Source organism: Myxine glutinosa, chromosome 10 (genome assembly GCF_964187855.1).
Source record: "Myxine glutinosa chromosome 10, kmMyxGlut1.1, whole genome shotgun sequence".
NCBI classification, from domain to species: Eukaryota; Metazoa; Chordata; class Myxini; order Myxiniformes; family Myxinidae; genus Myxine; species Myxine glutinosa.
In genome coordinates this window covers 86,931,652-86,959,174 of record NC_136270.1, presented here as the reverse complement: position 1 = coordinate 86,959,174, position 27,523 = coordinate 86,931,652, and the positions used below count along the sequence as shown (strand labels likewise).

At 47.5% G+C, this 27,523-nt stretch overlaps 1 protein-coding gene across 1 annotated transcript in view; it reads right to left on the bottom strand.

Moving 5' to 3' along the window:
* The window catches only part of LOC137434016 (uncharacterized), a 155,711-nt gene that overhangs the window by 1,537 nt on the left and 126,651 nt on the right, over nt 1-27,523 (bottom strand). Inside the window, exons 28-31 of the mRNA XM_078785840.1 lie at nt 21,408-22,592; nt 21,213-21,317; nt 16,967-17,190; nt 16,543-16,631 (exon numbers count right to left, since the gene is read on the bottom strand). Of these exons, the coding sequence (XP_078641966.1) occupies nt 16,543-16,631; nt 16,967-17,190; nt 21,213-21,317; nt 21,408-22,592 (1,603 nt within the window). The remainder of the gene's footprint in view (nt 1-16,542; nt 16,632-16,966; nt 17,191-21,212; nt 21,318-21,407; nt 22,593-27,523) is intronic.

Here is a 27,523-nt window from a genome sequence, read left to right as displayed (position 1 = left end):
ATGGTGGGGAAGAGGGTGGTTCGAGTGGGAACCCTACTGACTCTTCATATGTATTGCATCTCACTAAAATGACAAAGTGGAAATTGCAAAAGCTTTACCAACTAACAAACAATGCAAAGAGTTTTTGAGGAAGTAAAAAATCTGCTTTTTGAAAAGGGGAAGGTTGTAAGTATTTGGAAATACATGAGAAGGTAAAGAGTTCCAGAGTTTGGCAGTGGAGGGGAAGAAACAAACATCAATCATAACGGCCCACCCTTAAGTTGCCAATGGCCACACAATAATCATGCGATGTAGTGGCTTGTCGAGTATTCCATGGTCTCGCTAATGGCGGATGTACACAAGCAGCAAGATTGAGGGAGCAGAAACCGAAGTAATATCTGTAGAAAAGAGAAAGAGAGCCAACTTTGCAGTGTAATTCGAGCGGGTCGAGTTTTGAGGTCGGATTGGGAGAGTTGATAAGTCGGATTACTTTGGATTCAATTCTGTCCAGTAAGCATGTGGAGCAAGAACCTCCCCAGATGTGAGAGCAGAACTCTCTACAAGGACGAATCAATCCTTTATATAGTTGAAGCAACTGTTTGAGAGGAGAAGAATCTTCGACATCTGAACAGGACTCCTAGTTTCTTCGAGGCAGACTCGGCTATTTGTGTAATGTGTGGATTCCAGAATAAATTTGACGTTAGGGTAATACCGAGAAGGTTTATTGAATCACATGGTGTAAATTGTGGAGCTTTCAAGGGAGATTGGAGAGTTGGGAGGAGTTTTAGAGCGAAATGGGAAGGAATTGAGTTTTAGAAGCATTAAACTTAACTTGATTGCATTTGCCTCACTGGGAAATCTTGTCCAAATCCGAATTTAAAGAGTTGGTTTTGATGAAACGAGATGTAGATCGAGTGAGGGAAGATGGGGCAGATGGGAAAAACATGGTGGAAAGTAATGTCGAGTCATCAGCATACGAGTGCATTTGGTTATTTGTAGAAGAAAGAAGGTCATTGATAAAAAGAAGGAAGAATGTTGGAGACAGGACAGAACTCTGAGGGACACCGCTGTTGATAGGGAAGGAGGGAGATGTTGAAACATCCACAATTACGGAGACGGAGCGGTCGGAGAGAAAGCTCGATATGAGAGAGCAGAGTGAAGGAGGAAAGCCGAAAGAGGGAAGCTTGGATATCAGACCCTGATGCTTGGATATCAAACTATCAAAAGCATTTGGAGGAAAACAAGGCCTACAACAAAGGATTCCATAAAGTCTCTCAGAGAATAGGCCCAGACATTTGTAATGTAAGAAAGGATATCACCGGTATATCTTGCCTTGCGAAAGCCATATTGATGGTCAGATCGAAGACTAAGAGATTCAAGATGCTTGAGGAAATGCTAATTGAGAAGACATTCAAAGACTTTAGAAATAGTAGAAGTCAGAGGAAAAGGACGGTAGTTGGAAGAGTTTGAACAATCACCCTTCTTTAAAATAGGCTGCACTAAGGCATGCTTCCAAGAAAGAGGAAAGGTTTAGGTTTAAAAAAAAAACGAAACAAATGAGCAAGCACGGGTGCAAGTTCTGAAGCACACTTCTTCAAGACACGAGGAGGAATGCCATCATGTCCATATGCCTTGCTTATGTCCAGAGAGAGAAGAGTACTTTTTTGATGGGCATGAAAATAAATTATAGGGAAGGGCATAGGATTGGTCATAAGGAGATGGAATGTTAGAGTCATCCATTGTGGAATTAAAGGAGAAAATGGAACCAAAATGAGTTGCTTTATCAGTTGGAGAGACAGCGATGGTATCATCGGTATGGAAAAGTGAAAGAAAGGTAGAGCAAACAGAAGTTGTTGTAGATACTTTTAGCTAAGGAACAGAAATGTCTATTAGTGGAAGAAGATGAGAGGTTGTCACATTTCTTTTGGATAAAGGAATGCTTCACCTCACGAATAAGATGTTTGCAATGATTTCTGTCAGATATGAAAGCTGAATGTGCGTCGGAGGAACAAGAGTTTTTCCACGTCCGATATGCCGCATCCCTTGCACAAACCGTAGAGCAGGAATTATTGAACCAAGTGTTGGTAGGAGAGATAAACTTGAAAGAGAATGGGATACAAGCCTCCATTCCTGCAACAATAACTTCAGCTATACGTTCAGCAGAGATTATAGGCATCACCCAGGGAGAGGCAGTAGTCTTTCCATGGAAAATCAGAAAAGAGGTTTCGTAAACCAGTCCAGTCAGCACGACTGAAAAGCCAATACTGGCGTTTAATCGGAGCAGTCAGAGGAGAATGAGTGGTCATAAGTAAAGTGATGTTCAAAAGATTGTGGTCAGAAGAACAAATTGGAGGTGGAATTGTGTAGCTGCAACGCAATGGATCGGTGAAGAACAAATCCAAAGTATTGGAAGAGTGGTCATGATGATTTGGCATATATGGGGAGGATAGGTGATAATTTGTTCTGAATCATTTAGCCTCTATCATTCCCACAAAGAAGTTAGCGTACGATGGTGCAACAGGGGAACCCACAGCAGTACCCTGAGTTTGAATCTAATGCCGTCCGTTGAATTGGAAATTATTCAATCTGAGCGCCAGTTCTAATAGGCACATAAGGTCTTGGGTAGGTGGGTTTGGGACTTGCCGTGTATCCAGTGCTTTGCGGCATAAGGACAGGCCTTCTGAATATGGAATATTGGTGTCGAGGGATGTAACGTCTGCCGTGACTAAAATGAGTCAGAGTTAAAAGGTGAATATGTTTAGTTAAATCCTTGGATGTGAGTCAGAAAACTGGTTGTGTCTTTAATATGTGAGGGGAGATTCATTACAAGAGGAAGTAAATAACAAATTTTAATTATCAGAACAGTCGGACATGCGCAGCCAGATACAATTGGCCTACCTGGATTGTTTGCTTTGTGTATCTTAGAAAGACAAGATAAGGACACTGAGGGTCTTTAGGAACCAAGCGAGATTTAACTGCTTCATCTGCCAGGATACAATCTATGACCCTTTTGACCTCTTCGAGATGTAGAAGGGTGGGGTCGGATGGGAGTTCTTTGTGGGTATCACTATGTAGTTGGCAATTACCTTCTGCAATGTAATCGGTAGTCGACATAACAGCAGAACCTTTACTGCTGGCTTCATTACCAAGTCTTTATTACGTGAGAAAATTGTGTCATGTTCGTCGCTCTGCCTTTGCAAGATTGGCTTTATGTGTTGAAGAATTGTATTTTTGGGCCGTATTTTCAATTTCATTGCTCACTTATTCCATGTAGATATGTAGATAGATGTTGTCGACACGTGGTGTCCAGGTGCTTTTGTGGTTTGGGTAAGGTGAGTTGTAGTGTATTAGTATCGGTGAAGGTGATTGTATGTGTGTCTGTTGGTGTTACCTCTTGTGGAGCTGATGGTGCTGGGTGCTTTTAATGATTAGCAAAGTGTGCTTTTAATGTCATTCACCTGCAGAAATATTTTTCATATTTAAATTGTAATTGGTCTATTTGTGGAGTGATTGGGAAAAATTTTAGATCCTTCGAGAGCAAGCTTATTTCATCCTCACTGAGGAAATGATTGAAGAGATTGATGATCCCTCATTTAGGGAGATCCTCCAGTTTGGTTGTAGTAGAGGTTCGATTATTGTCGGTTTGACCATTTTCAACCTCAGCTGTGTCTGCTTCTGTGCATAATTATGTCAGTGGTTAGTGTAGCATTTTGTTTTCATAATGTCTTTTTTTGTGCTCATGCTTGAGTTGATCGGAAGTGTCTGTAGCTACCTAGTTATTAATTTACATTGGGTATATTCTCTTGGAATGGTTTCATATCCTCGCACAATATCTCACGTTTAAATTTAACGTTTCCTTAACTTTAACAGGAGAGCAATGAGCAGCCATTAGCTTATCATTGAAGAAACACTAGACACTTCTGATGGGTGTTTAGGTAAATTTAAACACCCCTTTTGAAGATAATTAACAGGCTTATTAAATAAAAAAACCGAGTCTGATAATAAAATAGTCTGAAAATAAGATAATAAAACATTAAAAACATTTTTTAGCTCTTACACGAGCCTCGATCTTGTATACAAAAAAAAAAAAAAAGGCGCTGGTCAGCCCACGCTCACCTCACAGTGGTCTTGATCCGCCATTTTGTTTTGGCCTACAAAAATGCCTTGCCTTTTAATAGGTCATAACGGTAAGTGTACGATAAATCGCTCATCATCGAATGCCTGACCTTAATAACTACAAATCGCTGATCGCTTGCTAAGCCAGGCTTTCCTTATCAACTGATTTCTGGGAGTGCTTACTTCAGTGCTTATGTGGGGGATTTCATTGAATTCCCTATGCTGATGGTGACAGCAGCGACACTGTGACCTATTCTCATTGGCGTCTGACTGAAGTATCAACTGTTGACCATATCCCATGTTTGGCCTTGGCAAAGCATTTTCTCAGAATGAGGCTTATTGTCAACTTGGAGCATTGTTATGAGTTATTTCGACCCTGGGGGAAAGTATATTAAGCCGAATATGGGTTGGTGCTGGCCGAGATGTTGATGAGGGCTGTGCATGATTGTAATGACTGTGATGTTATCCATACTGGCGTTACTGTCCTACACGCCACTTCAGCATCTTCCATGCATGTTGTCTTATCTATTAAAAAATCTCTTGTAAACTGTCCGAATTGAGACGAGGTGCTTATTAAACCCACAACACTTACGCCACTTAGCCAGCGCTCTACAAGCCAATTGGTAATGGAACACACCCCGGTTTTACCATTCTCTTACTTTTCCATTTGCTTTATTTGTCTTTTTGCTTAAATATTTGTAATGACTTTTTTTGCTCAACTTTGAGTGCTACTCTTTGATGTTTGTTCGTTTGCACCTTTTTGTGTGATCTGCTTTCATTTAGGACGTTATTTCATTTCATTTGGAGCTTGAAGCGATGTTATCTTATAAATATATAAAAGCGAATGACACATTGTTTGTTTGCCATTTTCCTTTAACCTTTTAAAGAGTCATTTTCTCACAATTCACAACTTAGAAACACATGAGCCACCACCTGTCACATGGCAAGAGTGGGAATCTGGAGGGAGGGGAAGGGGTGGGAGTTTGGAGGGAGGAGGTGGTAGGATGCAGGGTTAAGAAGGGGGGGGGGGAGGAATAAGGGAAAGGGGAAGCAGGAAGGAGGAGAAAGTGTGGAAGGGGGGAGGCGGAGGGAGGAGGGATGCGAAAAAGTGGTGTGGGAGTCTGTAGGGGGATGGGGTGGTGCAGAAGGGAGGTCTGGTGGGAGGGGTGGGTGGAAGGAGGCAGGGGATGGGGTGGGAGAGGTAGGGGATGGGGTGGGAGGAGGGATCGACAATGCCGGGTACCTTTGTGAGTATCTAATATACAGTCACGTGAAAAAGTAAGTACACCCCATGTAAAGTTTTGACTTTTTCAACATATTTCAACATACAGCTATTTGATCTTCATTTCAACAATATTGATAGATAAAGGTGATTTAATATAACAAATATCATGAAACATTTACATTTTGTAGTCCATTGTATAATTTAAATAAACATAAATGCAAATTTCGCATGTGGAAAAAGTAAGGGACACCTTACTGATGGTTCCCCACTGATGGTATGAATTCGCATAATGACTGACATAAAAACCGAAAGGTTTTCAGAGTTACAAGTGTATGGAAGGCTCACTGCGTTGCCTTGATGAAGCCCCAACAAGAGCGAAACCAGGTCGGTAACTGTGAGTTTTGCATGCACTTGTGACAGTATCTGAATTTAAGATCCATAATGACGCACTGCTAGATGCGGACATGCATGGCGATGACGTCATGACGTTCGCTCATTAGGTTGGAGAACCAGATTACACAACAACAACAACATGCATTTTAAAGGCCATTTTCCCTGCTAGAGCGGGGGTTAGCCTTGCGGTCCCCATGACAATCTTCTCCATTTTGCCCTATTTTCTGCATCTCTCCTTGTTAACCCCCTTGCCCGCATTTCTTCTTCCACCATCTTTAGCCAAGTCTTTCTCGGTCTTCCCCGTCCTCTACTTCCTTCTACATTCATTTCCATCACTCTTCTCAACCAGTCACTTTCATCCTTCCTCAACACATGACCAAACCATCTCAACCTGTTCCTCTTCACAGCATCAATCACAGGCTCTATTCCCATCATCTTTCGCAATTCATCATTTGTCTTCCTCTCTCTCAACGATACTCCGCACATCCGTCGAACCATTCGCATTTCCACCCTTTCCAACCTTCGTTGCTGGTCTACGTTCATTACCCATGTCTCGCTCCCATAAATCATAACACTTCTCACACATGCAGCATACACCTTTCCCTTCACCTTCATCGACACTCCCCTCAACATCAGCACGCCACTCAGTTCCCGAAACTTCTTCCATGTACATCTCACTCTAGCAACCATTGCCGAGTCTGATCCACCTTCTCCATTCAGCATGTCTCTGAGGTAGCAAAATGTTTTCACACCTTCCAGCTTCATGCCGTCTCCAAGATCCAACTCAACATTTCCTCCATCTGCAGCTCCCTCTGTGCACACCTTACATTTGAATGTAGCTGCCACACTGGTTAATGACCCTCTCAGACCACTACATTTTTGATGAACCCACTCAGCGCACATTGTACATTGAATGGAGTTCACTCCGACACCCTTCCTACACACAGCACAGGGCCACTTCCCAGTTCTTTCCACCTCACCACATGCTTTACCACTTGCCATCACCTTCGTCTTTCCGATATTCACCTTCAGACCTTTTGTCTCCATACATTCCTACCACTTGTTCATCTTTTCCTTCAGTGAAGACAAATGATGTCGCTCAAGATTTTGGGTCTCACTATCTGCCATGATCTTTCTTGGGAAAACCACATTTCCAAGCTGGCCTCCAAAGCCAGTCGCCGACTGGGCATCCTCCGTCGTGCGAAGTCCTTCCTCGGCACACCTGAGCTCCTCACCACATACAAGGCTTTCATCCGCAGCTCAATGGAATACTGTTCTCCCCTATGGGCCGGTGCTCCTGCCTCACACCTAGCTCGGCTTCACGCTGTTGAAACCAAAGCTTTCAGAATTATTGGAATCTCCCGCGATGAAGCTATCTCTGAGGGCCTTTCACTCACTCACCGCAGGCAGGTAGGTGGTCTTTCTGTCTTCTACCGACTCCTCTCCGGCCTTGCACCCCCAGCTCTCTCTGTGCTCTGTCCCCCAAATATTCCTACAGGTCGCACAAGATCTGCCAGCAACCCTCTGATGGTTAAACTGCCGAAATCTCGGCTCTCCGCTCACCTTCACTCTTTCATTCCTCTTTTCTCCCGCCTCTGGAACAAACTCCCTCACTCCCTTCAATCCCACTCCTCCCTCCAGGTCTTTAAAACAGCTGTTCACCACCATCTCTTATCTTCCCCCATCCAAAACCTTGATCTTTTCTACCCCCGCTAATTCACCCCAGATCCACCTTGTTTGAAATTCCAACTTCTTTCCTGGAAGTCCTGGCAGTGTCCATATGTTTTATACCTCTCCCACTGCCCCCTTCCCACGCCCCCCCCCCCCCAAAGCCCTCACCCTCTCTCAGATCTCTCGATGTCTCCATGTCTCTCGGTCCCTGCTCTCAAATGTTGTGTTTGTGTCCTTCCCCCTCTCTCCCCATCTTGTCTACCGCTCCCTATGTTATGTTTTATGTGTCGGTTTGTCTTTCTGTGTGATTAATGTTCGCTCTTTCACGAGCCTCGATCTTGTATACAAAAAAAAAAAAACAAAAAAAAAAACAGTCCATCCATACTTTCCGCAATCAACACCAGATCATCTGCATACAACAACTCCCACGGTAAACCCTCCTTTAAGTTCTGAGCCAGCACCTCCATCACAGCTACAAATAGTGGTGGACTTAGTACCGACCCCTGATGCACTCCCACCTTCACCTCAAACTCACCACTGTTCCCGTCCTTCGTCCTTACAGCTGTGCGCGCTCTTTTGTACATTGCAATCACTACTCTGATCAACCATTCCTCCACTCCTAACTTCCTCAATGCCCATGTCAATACTTTGCGTGGAACCCAATTGAATGCTTTCTCCAGATCAACAAACCTAAGAAACAACTTCTTCCTCTTCTCCATGTACTTCTCCTGCAACTGCCTCACAATAAAGAGTGCGTCTGTCGTTCCTCTTCCTGGCATAAATCCAAATTGCATTTCGTCGATCTTCACCTTCTTCCTTATCCTCCTCTCCAACACCCTTTCCAATACTTTCATTCCATGCTCCAATAACTTTATCGCTTGGTACGAGCCACACTCCAGAGGGTCACCTTTCGCCTTGTATAGAGGGACGAGGGTACTCAGTTCCCAATCCACTGGAATGCGGCCTTCTTTCACCACCAGATTACAGATCTCTGTCATTCTCTTCACACCCCAACTTCCTGCTGCCTTCAACATATCTCCCACAACTCCCGTCGGCCCTCCCGCTTTTCTACCCTTCATTGCTTTTATCGCTTCCTCAACTTCCTTCTCAGTTATCTTCTCTGCCGGTCCTAAAACTGGGTTACTCTCTATGTTGCCATCCCATTCATTCTCTGTATTCAACAGCATTTCCATATATCTTTTCCATCTTCCTTTAATTCCATCTGGGTCGACAACGATTTGTCCCACTTCATCCTTCAAGCAACTCACCCCCATCACACCTCTCTTTCGCTATCTGCTTTGCAATCCTGAATACTGCTTTCTGACCCTCTTCCGAATCCAAGCGTTCTCTGAACATTTTCCTACATGCCTCCTGAGCCTTTGCTACCTCTTTCTTTGCAGCCTTCCTGGCTGCCTTATAACTTTCATGCTCTGCTGTTTCTGCTCCCGTACCCTTCGCCTTCTGCCACTCCTTGAACTTCTTCCTCTTCTCGTCAATCCTCTTTCCAACTTCATCATCCCACCACCATGTTTCCGAGTGCCTCGGTGGTCCTTTTGTCCATCCACATACCTCACCAACGGCTCCCAACCGACTAGCTTTCATTGACATCCAACCACTTTCAAGCTCAACCACATCATCCTCGAACCTACTCAGCCTCTCTTTTAATGCCTCCCTTACTGTCACCTCTTTCAACCTCCACACCTTCATTCTCGGTTGGTACTTCACCCGCCGAGCTCTCCTCGCACCTTTCACCCTTATGTCGCAGACAACCAAGTGGTGCTGTGAAACAGCCTCCTCCCCCGGGATCACCTGTGTGTCCCAGAGGTGCCCCGTATCTCGCCTACACACCATCAGGTAGTCAACGGTTGTCGTCGACCCACCTGACGTGTATGTAACAAGCTTATTATCCTCTTTCTGGAACTGAGTATTACAAATCAACAAATCAGCTCCATCAGCAAACTCCAAAATCCTTTCACCTTCTCCATTTCTCACACCATATCCGTAACCCCCATGAACTCCCTCAGAACAATCCATACTCCTTCCCACATGTCCATTTAGGTCTCCTCCTACCACAACAACTTCCTCATCTTTCACGTTTTCCATCAGCTTCTCTATCGCACACCAGAACTTGTCCTTCTCTTCATCGCTTCGACCAACCTGCGGAGCATATCCCGAGATGACGTTCACCAAGAGCTTTCCAATCATCATTTTCACCATCATCAACCTATCACTCACTCTAGTCACACTCACCACACTGTCTACAAACTCCTCAGAAAACAGGACACCAACACCATTCACGCCCTCCAGGCACCCTTGCCACATAAACTTGTATTTCTGTCCCTGCCTACCCCTCACCATTCTCACACCACTTCCCTTCTATCTCGTCTCTTGCACACAACATATGTCCACTCTTCTTCTGACCAATACTTCCACCACTTCTCCTGATCTCCCTGTCATTGTCCCTACATTCCATGTCCCAAACCTCAGAAACCGATCTCCACTTCAGGCTGTACCCTGCCCACATGTAGTTGTAATTGTCATGGTTCTCTTTTTGAGGCAATGTTTTTATGGCCGGATGCCCTTCCTGACGCCAACCCTCTTAGTCGTCTCTTACGACACGCAGGGATACGGTGCACCTATTCTAATCCAGGGTCAACACTGGGAAACGTTTAAAACATGGAAATTCTGGGGGGGGGGGGGGGGGGGCGTCAGCATCACGGCTGCGGTTTAAACATATTTAAATAATATTTAAACAAAACCATGAAAAAACAATCTGGGAAAAGTCTCTAAGTGAGAACGTGGATTTGAGAAAGCAGGAGCAGAGGTGGAAGCAAAACGAGATATAGGGGGTGGGGCACAAGTCGAGACGAGGAGGAGAGCGAACAAGCACGTGTCCGGGAGGAGAGAAAGAATCAATATAGAATTTTTTTGATTGTTTGTTTATTTGTTTGTTCTGTTTTCAAAACGCTGGACAAGGGGTAAGATGTTCGTGAGAGGTAGGGGGGGAGAAAAGAAAATCAAAGAAACAAGCAAATACTATGAAGGAAAGAACCCATATTCACAAAACACTGACGGGGGGGAGGGAGCCCGGAGAGACCAGGCCGCGCACTAGGCGCACGAGGAGCGAACAAAACAAACGACTAATTACACACAAATTTGCAACAACTACAAAACCAAAGCCGAATAGAAACACACAATAACACATACACAACAAAATACCCAGCGGAAATTTGACAAACACGAACGGGAAAACACTCAAACTTTGATGCCGTGGAGAGATCGAAGCAAGCCTCGTCGCTCGAGGGACCGGAAGTTGCGTCCGAGTACCAGATTACAGATACTAATATATATATATATATACACACTGTAACCCCCCGATATAACGAACTGCTCGGGAGACATAAAAAAAAGTTCGTTATTTTGAAGTGTTCGTAATACTGAATAACGTACGAATCACCATACTATCACACCTATTAATATGCAAAACAACAAACTCTTTGCATTGTTCATTCATGTACATTTTATTGTTCGATTGTACGAATAAAAAACTTTAAAAAGCATTGCTGTTGTGTCATTGTTTAAAAGTTCATGTATAAATAAAATGTTTTTAGTTTTGTGCAGCTAAAAGCAGCAGTTTGCTGCTTTCTCACCAAGACTGAGACGATCAAATATATCTATATATCTATATATCTATATATATCTATATATCTATCTATCTATCTATATATATTATCTATCTATCTCTCTATCTATATATATTATCTATCTATCTCTCTATCTATATATATTATCTATCTATCTCTCTATCTATATATATTATCTATCTATCTCTCTATCTATATATATTATCTATATATATATATATATATATATATATATATATACATATATATATATATATATATATATATATATATATATATGTATATAATAGGCGCGGGGGTGTTGTAATATGGGGGTGTGGCGCGGGGGTGTGGCACGGGGGTATTATATATTATATATATATATATAATACCATAAAGCCCAGATCGGTGGAGTGTTGCAGTGATGGTTGTCCTTCTGGAAGTTTCTCCCATCTCTACACAGGATCTCTGGAGCTCAGTCAGAGTGACCATCGGGTTCTTGGTCACCTCTCTTACCAAGGCCTTTCTCCCCCGATTGCTCATTTTGGCCGGGCGGCCAGCTCAAGGAAGAGTCCTGGTTGTTCCAAACTTCTTCCATTTAAGAATTATGGAGGCCACTGTGCTCTTGGGAACCTTCAATGCAGCAGAGATTTTTTTGTAGGCTTCCCCATATCTGTGCCGAGACACAATGCTGTCTCTGAGCTCTGCAGGCAGTTCCTTCAACCTCATGGCTTGGTTTTTGCTCTGATATGCATTGTCAGCTGTGAGACCTTATATAGACAGGTGTGTGCCTTTCCAAATCATGTCCAATCAATGGAATTTACCACAGGTGGACTCCAATCAAGGTGTAGAAACATCTTAAAGATGATCAAGAGAAATGGGAGGCACCTGAGCTAAATTTCAAATGTCACAGCAAAGGGTCTGAATACTTATGTAAATGTGATATTTCAGTTTTTTCTTTTTAATAAATTTGCAAAATCTTTCTAAAATCCTGTTTTCTCTTTGTCATTATGGGGTATTGAATGTTGATTGATGAGGGAAAAAATGAATTTAAACGATTTCAGCATAAGGCTGCAACATAACAAAATGTGAAAAAAGGGAAGGGGTCTGAATACTTTCTGAATGCACTGTAGTTAAATGCTGCCAGTCAGCCATCTTTGGTTGGATTAAAAAACAAAATCTTCTGCTTATGTATACCATCGTGTATAACCATCATAACATCCAATATAACCAATATACCATCATAACAATATAAACATAACAGTATAACCAATAAACCATCATAACAGAGGAAATAGCAACTTTCAGTCTCTCAAAATCCATACTGAGTCCCAATTTATCGCATGTTAACATATAATTTCTCAAACAGTACATTTCAAAATTTCAAAAATATATAGTTTCGTTGAATGGTGGGGGGGGGGGGGGGCAGGGGGAGAGGTTGTGCGATGTGGGCCCCTCTAGCTCATGGACTATGAGGTCTGGATCCAGATCAGGCCTATCAATAACAAAAACTGATCAGCCTGGTGGGGGTATGCGCTCTGCTGTGATATCTTACTTTTTGGAGATGTCCTGTTCACAGACAAACAGATAGGGTTGAAAACATAACCTACGACCACCTTTGGTGGTGGAGGTAACAATTGGATTGTGCAAGATATTGTATGGGCAAGTGCGAGTCATTTTTGGACCACTCATGTGGCACTAGTATCTAACCATTTGCTTTATTTGGTATCTAACCTTCCCTCATGTGGCACTAGTAAATGTGCTGTAAACATGGCTGCACCACAACTAGCCCCCTCCACCTCCTGTCCTTATCCTCTGTTGCTCCACACCGCATCCTCACGGATCAACAGTCATTTGGTTTTTAGCAAAACCTTTTAGATAATTCCACACATTTTTTGTTGACGTTCAGTTTGTACCATATTGTGTAGTCGTTCTCCAAAGAATGTAAACAGTTTAACACTTACACCAAGTAATTCCTCCTTGTTGCTCTGTAACGGAGCACTCAGTGTGGCAGACATCTTTACAGCACGCATCTTATTATAATAGAGCAAACTTTATGGTTATGTTTGTCTGTATGTATGTTTATATGCGACCAAAACGTCTTCTTCTTCTTCAAATAAAATTAACACCCTCTTAATTACATTTAGACTGCTGAGACCCCTCAGACCTTTGACAACCCTTTAAGTCCCTCAAGACCCTTAACCCTCTGGAGTTTACTATTATTAGTCCCCTACCGGTGTACACCGGAGGGGACTATAGGTTTGCACTCCGTCCCTCCGTCCGTCAGTCCGTCACGCAAAGAACAGTTTTCCGGACTTTTTTTCTAAACGCTTAACGCTAAAGATTTCAAACTTGGCACATGGTTTCCTCATGATAAGTTACAGGTCAAGTTCGAACTTCACGACGTTTCGATCATTTTTGACAAATTTATGCACTTTGAACTTTGGGAATTCTGATAATTCTGATGATCCTTAACTCAGTGCCATTTTAAGTTTTAATTTCCTTTAAAAAAGATTTTCTCTGCAATAATTGGACCGATTGAGATCAAATTTTCACCGTAGGAGGGACTCGGTCTGTAGAATATTTTAATGGTAATTATGATGTCACAGGTCACGTTGTTCGGCCGCCATATTGTTTTTCGTGAAAACACAAAAACCGCCTTTTTCTCCAACGGCTGAACAGATCGAGGCCAAACTTTGCAGGCAGGATCGCATACCCATGACGAACAAAAAAGTCAGCGAGCATGACGTCATGCGTCACATGGTTTCATAGTTATGACGTTTTTAAGCATGAACCTTTAAAACCGAGCTCCTCCCTCATTTTTGATCCAATCGAGGGGAAACTTCACAGATTTGTTGAGCATGTCAGTCTACTAAAATGTCCTTTTGGAATTTGCGATAGGGCACGTAGTTTGGCAGATATCGTTAATTAAATGAAAATATTTTTTTAAATGGATATCTCTTGTTTATTCTAGAGTTCTCCTCAAGCCGCACCGCGTGCCCTCAGCCTTGTCTCGCGAACGTCAACAGCGCGACACAGTGCGCGCTTTTGGGAGGGGCGCAGCCAAGCCAAACAACATATATATATATATATATATATGCACATCGATCATTGATCGTGAACTGGAAAATATAATAAATTACTGATATTTAGCGACTCAAAAGGTTCTTTATCAAAAAATTATTTTCTCGTGCTTCTGCTGACCTGTCTGCAAGGTGTATAAATCGAAGTCCCGAGCGCGAATCACAGGTGAGCCCGTCCTGAGGTAATTAGCGATTGGGAACGATTCGGAACCTGTGGATAAATAACCCTTGGTAATTTCCCCAAGAGTTTTCCAGACGACAGACTGCCGGTAGGGGACATGTATTGCAGCGCAATACTCAGAATGCTTGTTATTATTATTATACCCTCTGGAGTCTACTATTATTATTATTATTATTATTATTATTATTATTATATATTATGCACATCAAATCCAGGAGGCGGTAATTGCGCGGTTAATTTGAATGCGGTTAGAGCCGATAAATTCGGCTTGTAGACATTTCGGCGCATACGGGAAGCCGATAGAATCGGCTTGTAGACTCCAGAGAGTTACGACCACCAAGACCCCTGAAGACCCAAAACACCCAAAATACCCTTGAAGGCCCTGAGACTCAGAGACCCGGAAGACCCAAAAGATCCCGGAGACCCAAAAGACCCCGGATACCCAAAAGACCCCGAAGATCCAGAAGACCCCGAAGATCCAAAAGACCCCGAAGATCCAAAAGACCCCGAAGATCCAAAAGACCCCGAAGACCCAAAAGACCCCGAAGACCCAAAAGACCCTGAAGAACCAGAAGACCCAAAATACCCTTAAAGGCCCAGAGGATCCAAAATATCCAAATGCCCCTGAAGACCCCAAAGACCCTAAAGACATAAAACACCCCAAAACCCCAAAATACCCTTAAAGGCCGAGAGGATCAAAAAGTCCCTGAAGACCCAAAACACCCTGAAGACCCTTAAAGATTATTATTTATTAGATTTTTAGATTAAAGATTAGATTATTAGATTAAAGATTATTTACCCTTAAAGAAACACCCGATCGACGGTTTCCCAGTATCCACCTCCCCTCACATCCGGAATCTTGGTATCATCTTTGACCAAACCCTCTCCTTTGACAAATACACTAAACAGATCACAGACAGCCTTCTTTCACCTGAAAAACATCGCCCGTCTCCGTCCATCCCTCTCCTCCACGGCTGCAGAAACCCTCATCCACGCCTTCATCACCTCCCGTCTGGACTACTGCAACAGCCTCCTCTATGGTTCACCCTCAATAATCACCAATAAACTCCAATACATTCAGAACTCCGCTGCCCGTCTACTCACCCATTCCCGGACCCGTGACCACATCACCCCCATCCTTTACAAGCTTCACTGGCTCCCCATCCCCCAGAGAATCCAGTACAAAATCCTCCTCTTGACCTACAAAGCCCTCCATAACCTGGCCCCATCCTACCTGACTGACCTCCTCTCCAGACACTCCCACCCGCAACCTCCGCTCTGCTGGTACCAACTTCCTGACCCCCCCCCATCCGGACCAAATTCAGATCCTGGGGGGACAGGGCCTTCTCCATCGCTGCTCCCACCCTCTGGAACTCACTACCTCACACCATCAGAGACTCCTCCTCACTCACCTCATTCAAAACATCACTCAAGACCCACCTCTTCAACACTGCATTCAACACTCAACCCTCAGCATGTAACCCCTGACTATCTCTTCTCCTTCTCCTTTCTTTTGCTTTGATTATTTACCTATTGATTTTTGTCTTTTTGCACTTGTTTTTTGTACTCTGTCAAAGCGCCTTTGGGCTTCTTGAAAAGCGCTATATAAAATAAATGTATTATTATTTATTATTATTAAAGACCCAGTGGAACCAAAAGACCCTTAAGACCCAAAAGCCCTGAAGACACTGAAGACCCAAAAGACACTGAAGACCCAAAAGACACCAAAATGATCAAAGATGCCTATCCCTCTGAAACGACGTGTGGTGAGGCGCGCGGAGCACACCGAGTCGCGCTGGTTTTTAGAATTCTGAATAATACGCAAGACTTATTCGCCAAAAAACAATATTATGAATTTGTTTTATGTTCCCAGGGATCAGACGTTAGTCATGAATAATACACCAAAGTAAGGGCCTAGCCTAGTGCTAGACATAACGACGCCATCTTACTACACCACCATCTTACTAAATCTGTCATCCTGACACCTAGCATCTAGCATTCGGCCCATCACCTACTGATGTCAAATAGAGTCAGTTATACGGGTTTTTTTTGTTCAACTTCCGTCAGTGAAACGAAAGGATGGGCTGATTGCTGGATGCCGGTATGACATGTACATCCGGAGAGGTCTTGCCGAGGGCTAGACGTAACGCCATAATGATGTACCAGCAAAAAGAGCGTGACAGACAGATGGATGGATGGATGGATGGAGAAATCTGGCTTCTTTAATATGTATGATAGAGCGATCACCATTCCAGAGCAGGGAACACTCACCCTTAGGCTTTTCTGATCTTGAAACATTTCTTCGTATCATACGTTTTGTCCGATACACAACTCGCCAGTTCTTCACCAAAAACTGCAGCCTAAACAAAGAGGAAATAAAAACAAATACATCAAAATGACATGAGTGTTCTGTCACTCGGAAAGGAGGTACTAAATATGGAAAGGAGGTGTTTCCTTTCTATTACTGGAGAGGACGCAAGAAATGCTGAAAATTAAACAAATATTAACATCCCCAAAAAGTGAGACTTCTCAGTTGCTCACACAAGTATGAGCAGCTTCTGATTTTGCAAGCTCCCTGTTTAAATGTCAATAAAAATTGATCAAGAATACCAATGATGTTCTGATGTCCACATAATCTAAAGGCGAGTTTTCTTTCAACTACCCATCTTTGAGAACAGCAAAATAAGTAAAGTACCTGATGATTGCGATGATAACCCATACAGTGGAACGGAATCTGTTGATTTTCCCAGGTTGAGCCACTCCTGCCTTGGGGTGGCCTCCCATTCGAACTATGAGAGCCAGGGTGGCCTTTTCGGTTGCCTCAAAGCCGCCAATTAGCAGAAGCAGGTAGATTTTCTGATATGCAAGTGATTTGCGGAAACTCTCAGCACGTAGGTACCTGCTGTGATATTTGTACAGCTGGAGAGATAGACAGTGAAAGTACATGAAAGAAGGAACAGTTTTGCAAACACATGGATGCTTGTTAATTACATGGACATTCATCAATCGACAAAAATACCGAGAAACATCACAATAAGGGGATAGGACACGTTAGTGACCTCACTGGTTATTACCATCTCTCCTCTGGTCTAGCTCCTTCTGCTAACTCAACCCTCAGCCCACCCCCCCCCCCCCTCCCGTTACCTCCCTCTTCCCCTCCCCTCCCCAATCAACTCTCTCACCCAGCCCTCTTAGTTGCAAGTTATTGTTTCATTCCCCCCACTGATGTTCATCCTTTCCCTTGCTAGTTTTATCCAACTGTGGCCACACTGGCAGTTTGTTGCCATTTTATCTTGTGCCTTCTCGCTCTTCATTGAGCCTACATTTTGCATACCAAATAAAAATAAACTACAACAGCACTCTTCAACGTCACAGCGTCGACCAATATGCCTCCACTCTTATTAATAAATCATTATACATACTTGTATAAAGTCTTTCTGTCTTCTACCGACTCCTCTCCGGCCTTGCTCCCCCAGCTCTCTCTGTGCTCTGTCCCCCAAATATTCCTACAGGTCGCACAAGATCTGCCAGCCACCCTCTGATGGTTAAACTGCCGAAATCTCGGCTCTCTGCTCACCTTCACTCTTTCATTCCTCTTTTCTCCTGCCTCTGGAACAAACTCCCACACTCACTTCAATCACACTCCTCCCTCCAGGTCTTCAAAACAGCTGTTCACCACCATCTCTTATCTTCCCCCATCCAAAACCTTGATCTTTTCTACCCCCACTAATTCACCCCAGATCCACCTTGTTTGAAATTCCAACTTCTTTCCTGGAAGTCTTGGCAGTGTCCATATGTTTTATACCTCTCCCACCCCCCCCCCCCCCTTCCCATGCCTCCCCCCCAAAGCCCTCTCCCTCCCACAGTTCTCTCGATGTCTCCATGTCTCTCGGCCCCTGCTCTCAAATGTTGTGTTTGTGTCCTTCCCCCTCTCTCCCCATCTTGTCTACCGCTCCCGATGTTATTTGTTTTGTGTGTCTGTTTGTCTTTCTTTGTGATTAATGTTCGCTCTTTCACGAGCCTCGATCTTGTATACAAAAAAAAAATAAAAAAATAAAAAATAAAAAAATCCCTTCAGCTGTTCTCAAGTATCACAGTTTTACCTGACATGACCTCTGACCTTTCATTCTGAAATATAATCAGTTCATCTTTTCATCATAATATTGTTATGTCGGTGGGGTAAAGGAATATCTAGAGTCAGATAGATCTGCATAGGTAGGTATTTGACTGTCGCGATAGGGAATCTACCCTGTAATAAGTTCTATGTGTAGTCCGGTTTGTCGGGATAAGCTGTATTGATGTCCCCGCTACGGGGGAGCAGGGCGTGCTAAATAGTTCAGGGATTATGGATAAGATTCCTTTGTTCGTCGTCGTCGCTGTCGCCAAACCTTTGTCCCTCATGGCAATGCATGCACATATAAACACTTAGATAGGCCCTTTAGTGCACACATTAATTAGTTCCCTTCCCTTACAACGACTTTGGAAAACAGGCAGGAAGCCAGATCAGGGCACTGCCGGATGGCCGCCGCCAGCTACAGCTCCGGCAGGCCTAGCAAGATCGAGTGACACGAGCTATGACCACACTACAGGGAACGTGTAATTGGTTGACGCGGAAGGCGCGAACCTCCAGCCAATCAGGGGGAGCAATACCGGTGCGGGAAGCACTCGGCCAATGACACCACGCCAGCAAAACAGGACATTGGAGGAGAGGGGACCCAGGTTAAAAAAGGGCATGCCGGACGACATTTTCCCTCTTGCACTCTCTGGCTGTCTTGACGCTGCATGACGTCTTGTGCTCTCTGCGCTTCCCTTCTTGGTCTTGAGAGGTCTTGGTGGTCGTTGGTTCGCCATCTTCGTGGTGCTCGGTGCTTTTGGTGCTGTGAGTGGGCGGGACCTCGTGTGCGATCGATTTGGAGCTTGGAGCGAGGCGTGCCGCTGAATCGACGAGGCCGGGGCGAGCGGGTCGTTCGAGGCCTGGTGGTGCACGAGCGGGGCCGAACGGAGCCGCGTTTGGACGGCGGACAGTTAAGACGCACCACATTTCATACACGCCAACGCTTTATTTTCCTTTCATTCATCCCTGTGTCCTGTTGTTGAGTCTGGTGTGTGGGATCCCAACTTAGGACCATTATTTGATTACCGTCGCGTTCCTTGTTATCGGGTTTCAGGAATAAATCTCTATTTTTGTACATTCTAATTTGGTGTTCGAGTACGTTAATTCCCGACAGGACCGGAGCTGCAGTCGGCGCGCTCCAGGTAAGCGCTTTTCCCACTTCTTCCTCTTCCCGCGAGTCAAAGCAAAATCCGTGTTTGGTCGTCGCCTCCAGTAGATCCGTTTGGTCCATCCGCGGTCCCTGGTGTTAACCGGAGGGATTCGCACGACAATATATACTTATACCAAGTTTGGTCAAAATCCCATCACTGGTTCACAAGTTAGCGGAACAGATTTTTTTACCTACCGGGACCTCTGACCTCTTGACCCCATACTCGAATCTGTTTATCCTTTTATCATTATACATACTTGTATCAAGTTTGAGTTAGTTCCCTTCAGCCTATCAAGTTACCTCAAGCGGTAATGAAAATCTATCACGGACAGGACAGACAGCCGGAACGACAACCCAAAAACATAATGCTTCCAGCGACTTCGTCAGCGGAGGCATCTACATTATAAAAGGAGCCATGTCTGTCTGTTTGTTTCTTTGTCATGTTATAACTTGAGAACGGATTAACGGATTTCAATAAATCCAACTACAGTGGATTTGGGTAACTCCCGGGAATGTTTGTGATCCCCCCCCCCCCCCCCCCAAATGGGTACATGGACACGTGTGTCAAAACTGCAAATGTCAACACGTAACCCTGGCTATTTCTGCACGGAGAGCAGGATCTCCCAGGAATCCTTCTTTGTTAATTTGAGATCGGATTTCAATGAAACCACTCTCAGGAAGTAAACAAAACCACTTATCCCTCTCCCTACAAAGATGTTTTATCCACCACGTTTATTCCAAATCTCCACGAATCTCCAGAAATCCATATCATACAAATCATACTCATCTATATATGTATACGTACCCGAGACAATTTACACAAAAGAAAGAAGGAGGGGTGGGGGAGGGGGAGAATTTTTTCCATTTTGTGGTGTTGTATATTATTGTATATTATTCTTATTAGTGTGGTGTTGTATATTATTTGCAATTCAGCATCTGAAAAGGCTGTGATGAATATTCCTTTAACACTCTCCCGATACACGTCCTAATTTTATTTTCCCAATTTCTTTCATTTAATGTCTTTTTAACACCAAACAACAACCTCTTTTTTTTTTCAATTACGCAAAGATTGGCGTTCCTGTCAGCGAAGCGACGGGTCTTATATGCTGGTAAAAATAAATCCACAGCCATATTTATCTGCAAGGAAAGGATTTTTTCCTATTACCGCAATCATACTTTCTTTTTACAGTTGCATTATTTGGAATATTTTAATTTGTTAAGGAATTGCACAATTTTGAAACATTTCAGACAGTTGAAAGTTCCACCTTCTCACAAAATATACATTTCAAAATGAATTGCTGGCAAGTATCTGAGACCCTAGGGGTACCACAAAATTGTGCCCTCCTTCTCAGTGATCTGATGGTTGTGAAAGGTTGGGTTCATGCAAATTGTCACAAGCGAGACAAAGACACCAGTGTACTTCTACATGAATGAGATTAGAACCGTGGAAAGTCCAACAGGACGGATAGCTGACTTCGCGCACTTCCTTCCAAACTGCATTGTGTTGGTTTCATTCCTGATTAGATGTGGAATCTCAAGGTCCTCTAATAGTCCCAAATTAGGTATACAATAAAAAAAAGAAAATAAATTGAGTATTTGATGAGAATCTGTTTGCAATAGTCTTTGGCTTAACAGAGAAATGAGGATAAAAAAATATATATATATATATAAACGAACCTGCTTTTCAACAGCACTTTGTTTTCCCTCCACATGGCAAGACTTGCACTCTGGAACATTCTCGTCTTGTTGCGGCTCGACTATTCGGAGTGCTTCCATCTGTTTCTGGAAACAATACACGCACGTTTGCTTCAATCCCAGTTGATTCTAAAAAGTACATTCAGCATTGTGCTCCTGCTTTTCAGCACATAGTACCTCAAGTTCCTGAACTTGTTTGCATTTCCTTTGCAGCTCTACTTCGAGTTCACTCCACTTCATCCTCCATTCGAGGGGTAGCAGATAAGGATCTTCGTTCACACGTTTAGAAGCGAGTGGAGACCGGCATGGAGAGGTTCCAACGTCTTTCACATTGGATTTGTCCGTCTGCACTGAAGTTTGTTGGATGCAGGAAGGTGAATGGTGCATGTTGAGCTGAGATTTCGGCCTCACACAATGGATACTTTCATTTGGCAGCAAAGACTTCAGTTCTGAAACTCTCATTTGCGCACCAAACAGCTGATACTGGAGATCTGCAACCTGTTTCTTTTCTTTTTGAAATAGATCCTGAAGCTCTGCAACTTGGTCCCTTTCATTCTGGAGTAGATTCTGGAGCCTCACAATTTGGTCCCTCTCTTTTTGCAGCAGATGCAGACGTCTTACACCACTATCCCTCTCTTTCTGCAGCAAATCCTGATTCTCAGAAGCACGGTCCTTCTCTTTCTGCAGCAGATGCTGGTGCTCAGTAACTCGGCCCCTCTCTTTCTGCAGCAGATGCTGGTGCTCAGTAACTCTGTCCTTCTCTTTCTGTAGCAGATGCTGGTGCTCAGTAACTATGTCCTTCTCTTTCTGTAGCATATGCTGGTGCTCAGTAACTCGGCCCCTCTCTTTCTGCAGCAGATGCTGGTGCTCAGTAACTCTGTCCTTCTCTTTCTGCAGCAGATGCTGGTGCTCAGTAACTCTGTCCTTCTCTTTCTGTAGCAGATGCTGGTGCTCAGTAACTCGGCCCCTCTCTTTCTGCAGTAGATGCTGGTGCTCAGTAACTCTGTCCCTCTCTTTCTGCAGCAGATGCTGGTGCTCAGTAACTCTGTCCTTCTCTTTCTGTAGCAGATGCTGGTGCTCAGTAACTCTGTCCTTCTCTTTCTGTAGCATATGCTGGTGCTCAGTAACTCGGCCCCTCTCTTTCTGCAGCAGATGCTGGTGCTCAGAACCTCGGTCCCTCTCTTTCTGCAGCAGACTCTCCAGTTGAATAGCACGTGCTTTCTCATTGAGCAGCTTCTGCTGGACTTGTGTGTACTCCTCTTGTACCTTTGTCGGGATAGGATGTTGATGCTGTATCTCAAGTGCATGCTGCAGTGCTGCTCGAAGCTTTTCCACATTTGCCTGCTGTTGTTGCAGAGATTTCTGCAACGACCACAAGCACAAAATATGGTTAGCTGGAGAATGAGTGACATGAATTAAGACTTTACAATACAGTAAAGAGAAAAGTCATATTTAGTCCAAGAAAATTACTTCCAGGTAGTTAAAGACACCTTCAGAGAGAACTGAGGCCTCGCAGAATTTTGCACAACTTGAAGGTAGCTTGGTGTACTATTTTTCTGCAACCACCAACAACCCAAAATACATTTTGAGAGACACCAACACACTGAAATTAGACGTTTCACAAAGTCATAAACGAAACAAGAAATATGTGTGCATAGCACAATACTTGGGTAATCCCTAAAATAAGTTGTTGGCCTATGATGACCTCAAAAATAATTGGTGGTTGAATTCAATGACATAGGAAATCCTCTTAAAATTTCAAGTCAATCAGATGAAAATTGAGAATTTTAGAAATTTGGCCTATGTTGACCTTTTGGCCTATGTTGACCTCAAGAATACTTGGGGGTGTGGCGGACACAAAAGCCCACTGGCGTGGTGACATCATTCCACGCACCAAGTGGGCGGTGGCCACGCCCGAGGGGTAGGCGTGGCCTCATGATATACACCGGGCGACCAGCCCGGAGGAGTTTAGTGTTACAGTGTAGTCTTACAATAAAGACGTTTATATGTTACCGCTTGTCCGCTTCCTCCTTGCTCACAAGCAGCGCGCGTAACGCCGCGCTTTACTGGTGACCCTCGACGTTGGATCTGCCGTAGCGATCCTTCCGAACACGACGCCATTGCAATGGCCAACGACAAGGCAATGGCGATTAAACTTCCCGAATTTTGGGAGGCCCAGGCCGAAGTCTGGTTCGTTCAAGCCGAAGCCCAATTTCAGCTTCGGCGCCTCACCAACGACGACCTGCGCTACTGCCATGTCGTCGCCTCCCTCGGGCCCGGCACGGCCGCTCGAGTTGTGTCCGTCCTTCGCCACCCACCGGACGGCCACAAGTACGAGGCATTCAAGCGGCTACTCCTAGCCACGTTCGGCCTCACGGACGACGCACGGGCCGATCGCCTCCTGGATCTCCCCGAGCTCGGTGAGACGCGCCCGTCGGTCCGAATGGACCATATGCTGTCACTGTTGGGCGACGAAGCCCCCGGTTCGCTATTCCGGGCGCTGTTCCGTCGCCAACTTCCAGCGCAGGTTCGCCTCGCGTTGGCCGGGACCGGGCTAACGGAACCCCGAGCATTGGCGGCCGAGGCGGACAAGTACTTCGCCGCTTCGGACACGCGGGCGAGCGTTGGCGTGGCCGTCACGGCCTTCGACGCTGATGTTCCACAGCATCATCTTCTACAGCACGCTGATGTTCCACAGCATCATCTTCTACAGCACGCTGATGTTCCACAGCATCATCTTCTACAGCACGCTGATGTTCCACAGCATCATCTTCTACAGCACGCTGTGGTTCAGCAGCATGCTGATACGCACCTCGTGAACGCCGCCACGCCCCGCCCACCGCCGCGGCGAAAACCGCCACCGCGGGGAAACCCGTCGACTCCACCGGCCTGGCGGAGCCAGCCGCGCTCCTCCAGCTCCACCACCTGGTGCTGGTTCCACGCCAAGTTCGGCCACGAAGCTCGGCGGTGTCATCCGCCGTGCTCCTTCAACGGGTCGGGAAACGCCCGGGCCGGCGCTCAATTGTGGCGATGAGCGCCGGCCGTTCGAGCAGCCTGCTGTTCATAACGGACACCTTCTCCGGGCGCCGTTACCTGTGCGACACGGGAGCACAGGTGAGTGTCATTCCCGCCGGCACGTCAGACAAGCACGCCGCGGGTGGGGGCCCCGCGCTGCTTGCCGCGAACGGGACGCCCATCCGTACGTACGGAAAACGCTGCCTCTCTCTGCGGTTTGGAGGGCAGGTTTTCCGATGGACGTTCGTCACCGCCGACGTGCCCATGGCACTGCTTGGCGCGGACTTCCTGTGCGCTAATGGGCTCCTGGTCGACGTCAAGCGCAGACGGCTTGTCCAGGCCGAGACGTTCAGCTCGCTCGCATGTGCGTTGCCCAGCTCAACGAGCGGCTTGCCAAGCGGCTTGCCGAATGATTCGGTTCCGGCCACGTTGGTCTGTACGCTTCCGGCAGCGGACGCATTCACCCGCCTCCTCGCCGGCTTCCCGGCCCTCACGCGGCCCACCTTCTCGGCGGGGGCCGTCAAGCACGGGGTGGCCCATCACATCCCCACCGTCGGGCCACCGGTCTACGCCCGGGCACGCCGCCTCGAGCCGACGAAGCTGGCGGTGGCAAAAGCGGAGTTCGCTACCCTGGAGCGACTCGGCATCGTTCGGCGCTCAGAGAGCGCTTGGGCGTCGCCGCTGCACATCGTGCCGAAGCCCGGCGGGGGATGGCGACCGTGCGGGGACTATCGCCGTCTCAATGACGCCACGACTCCCGACCGCTACCCCGTCCCCCACATTCAGGACTTTTCCGCCCGTTTGGCGGGCAGGTCCTTCTTCTCGAAGGTGGACCTCATACGCGGCTACCATCAGGTCCCCGTCAGGCCGGAGGACGTCCCGAAGACGGCGGTCATCACGCCATTCGGACTCTTCGAGTTCCTGCGCATGCCCTTCGGTCTGACGAATGCGGCTCAGGCGTTCCAGCGACTGATGGACAGCGTCCTGCGCGACTTGGATTTTGTCTACGTCTACCTGGACGATATCCTCGTCGCCAGCGCGTCCCGCGAAGAGCACCTACGCCACCTCCGCACGCTCTTCGAACGCCTGGGCCAGCATGGCCTGATTGTGAACCCCGCAAAGTGCCGGTTCGGCGCCGCCACAATCGATTTTCTGGGGCACCGTGTCACCAGGCACGGAGCCGTCCCCCTGCCGGCCAAGGTGGAGGCGGTGAAGGGGTTTCCGCGCCCCCGCACGATCAGAGGGCTGCAGGAGTTCCTGGGCATGGTGAACTTTTACCATCGGTTCCTGCCCCGTATCGCCCAGCTCCTGCGCCCCCTGCACGAAGCTCTCCGAGGTAAGCCGGGCAAAGGCGACGTTACCTGGACCGAGCAGATGGACACAGCGTTCACGGGCGCGAAGCTCACCTTGGCTAACGCCACCATGCTCGCGCACCCGGCGCCCGATGCACCGATCGCCCTCACCACCGATGCCTCGGACTACGCGGTGGGCGCGGTGCACGAGCAATGGGTGCGTGGAGCTTGGCAACCGCTGGCGTTCTTTAGCCGGCAGCTTCGCCCGCCCGAACGCCATTACAGTACCTTCGACCGCGAGTTGCTCGGACTTCACTTGGCGGTCAGGCACTTCCGCCATCTGCTCGAGGGCCGGGCGTTCACTGCCTTCGTCGACCACAAGCCGCTGATCTTCGCGATGGGCAAGGTCACCGAGCCGTGGTCGGCCCGGCAGCAGCGTCACCTCTCGGCCGTGTCCGAGTACACGACGGACATCCAGCACGTCGCGGGGAAGGACAACCCGGTTGCGGATTGCCTTTCCCGGGCCGTCGCCCACGCAGTCCACCTCGGCATCGACTATGCCCGGATGGCAGCGGACCAGGCCGCTGACCCCGACGTCCAGGCCTTGCGGACCGCCGTCACGGGCCTCCGCGTCACCGAGGTGCCGTTCGACGGCGCGGGCGCGGCCCTCTTGTGCGACGTCTCCCTCGGGCATCCTCGCCCCATTGTGCCCGCGGGCTGGCAGCGCCAGGTGTTTGACGCCATCCACGGCCTGTCCCACCCGGGCGCGAGGGCCTCCCAAAGGCTAATCGCCGACAAGTTCGTCTGGCATGGCCTCCGGAAGGCCGTCCGCGGCTGGGCCAGGACATGCCTCGCGTGCCAGCGCGCCAAGGTGCACCGGCACACCCAGGCCCCGTTGGCCCCGTTCACGGTGCCGGAACGCCGGTTTGACCACGTCCACGTGGACCTGGTGGGACCTCTGCCCCCCTCGCGGGGTTTCACCCACGTCCTCACCATGGTGGACCGCACCACCCGGTGGCCGGAGGCCGTGCCATTGGCGTCGACAACGGCGGCCGATGTCGCGCAGGCTTTCATCGCCACCTGGGTCGCCCGGTTCGGCGCCCCCTCAGACATCTCATCCGACCGCGGCCCCCAGTTCACCTCGGAGCTCTGGGGGGCGGTTGCGCAGGGGCTCGGGGTCCGGCTGCACCGAACCACGGCCTACCACCCCCAGGCTAACGGCCTGTGTGAGCGATTTCACCGCTCATTGAAGGCCGCGCTCCGGGCCACCCTCCGCGACGGCGGCTGGGTCGACAGGCTCCCCTGGGTCCTGCTGGGCCTCCGGACGGCGCCCAAGGAGGACCTGCGCGCATCCGCGGCGGAGTTGGTCTTCGGGCAACCGCTGCGGGTGCCGGGCGAGTTCCTCCCCGACTCCACGGCACCATGGTCCGCGGCACAGCAGCGCTCCGCTCTGCAAGAGACCGCCCAGAGGTTCGCCCCGGTGCCAACGGCATGCCACGGGCACCCACCGACGCACGTCGCCCCGGAGCTTCGCACGGCGGAGTACGTCTTCGTCCGCCACGATGCCCATCGGACACCACTGCGGCCCCCGTACGACGGGCCTTTCCGCGTGCTGGAGACCGGGGCGAAGCACTTCACCCTGGACATCGGCGGTACTCCTGACCGCGTTTCGGTAGACCGCCTCAAGTCGGCCCACCTCGATGTGGACCATCCACCGCCAGTGGCCCGACCCCCACGTCGGGGCCGCCCTCCTGCGGGCAGACCCCCGGCACCGCCCAGCCCCGCCGCCACGGCGCCCCCCGGTCCTGCACCCATCCCAGGGGCAGCCAGGGGCATCCCACCTGGTATCCCTGCACCCCGGACGCCGCCGATCGCCAGGGGGCGCTTCGGCCGGGTCATTCGACTGCCCCACAAACTGGCCCTCCAGGTGCGCGGGAATTCTGGGGGGGCGCGTGTGGCGGACACAAAAGCCCACTGGCGTGGTGA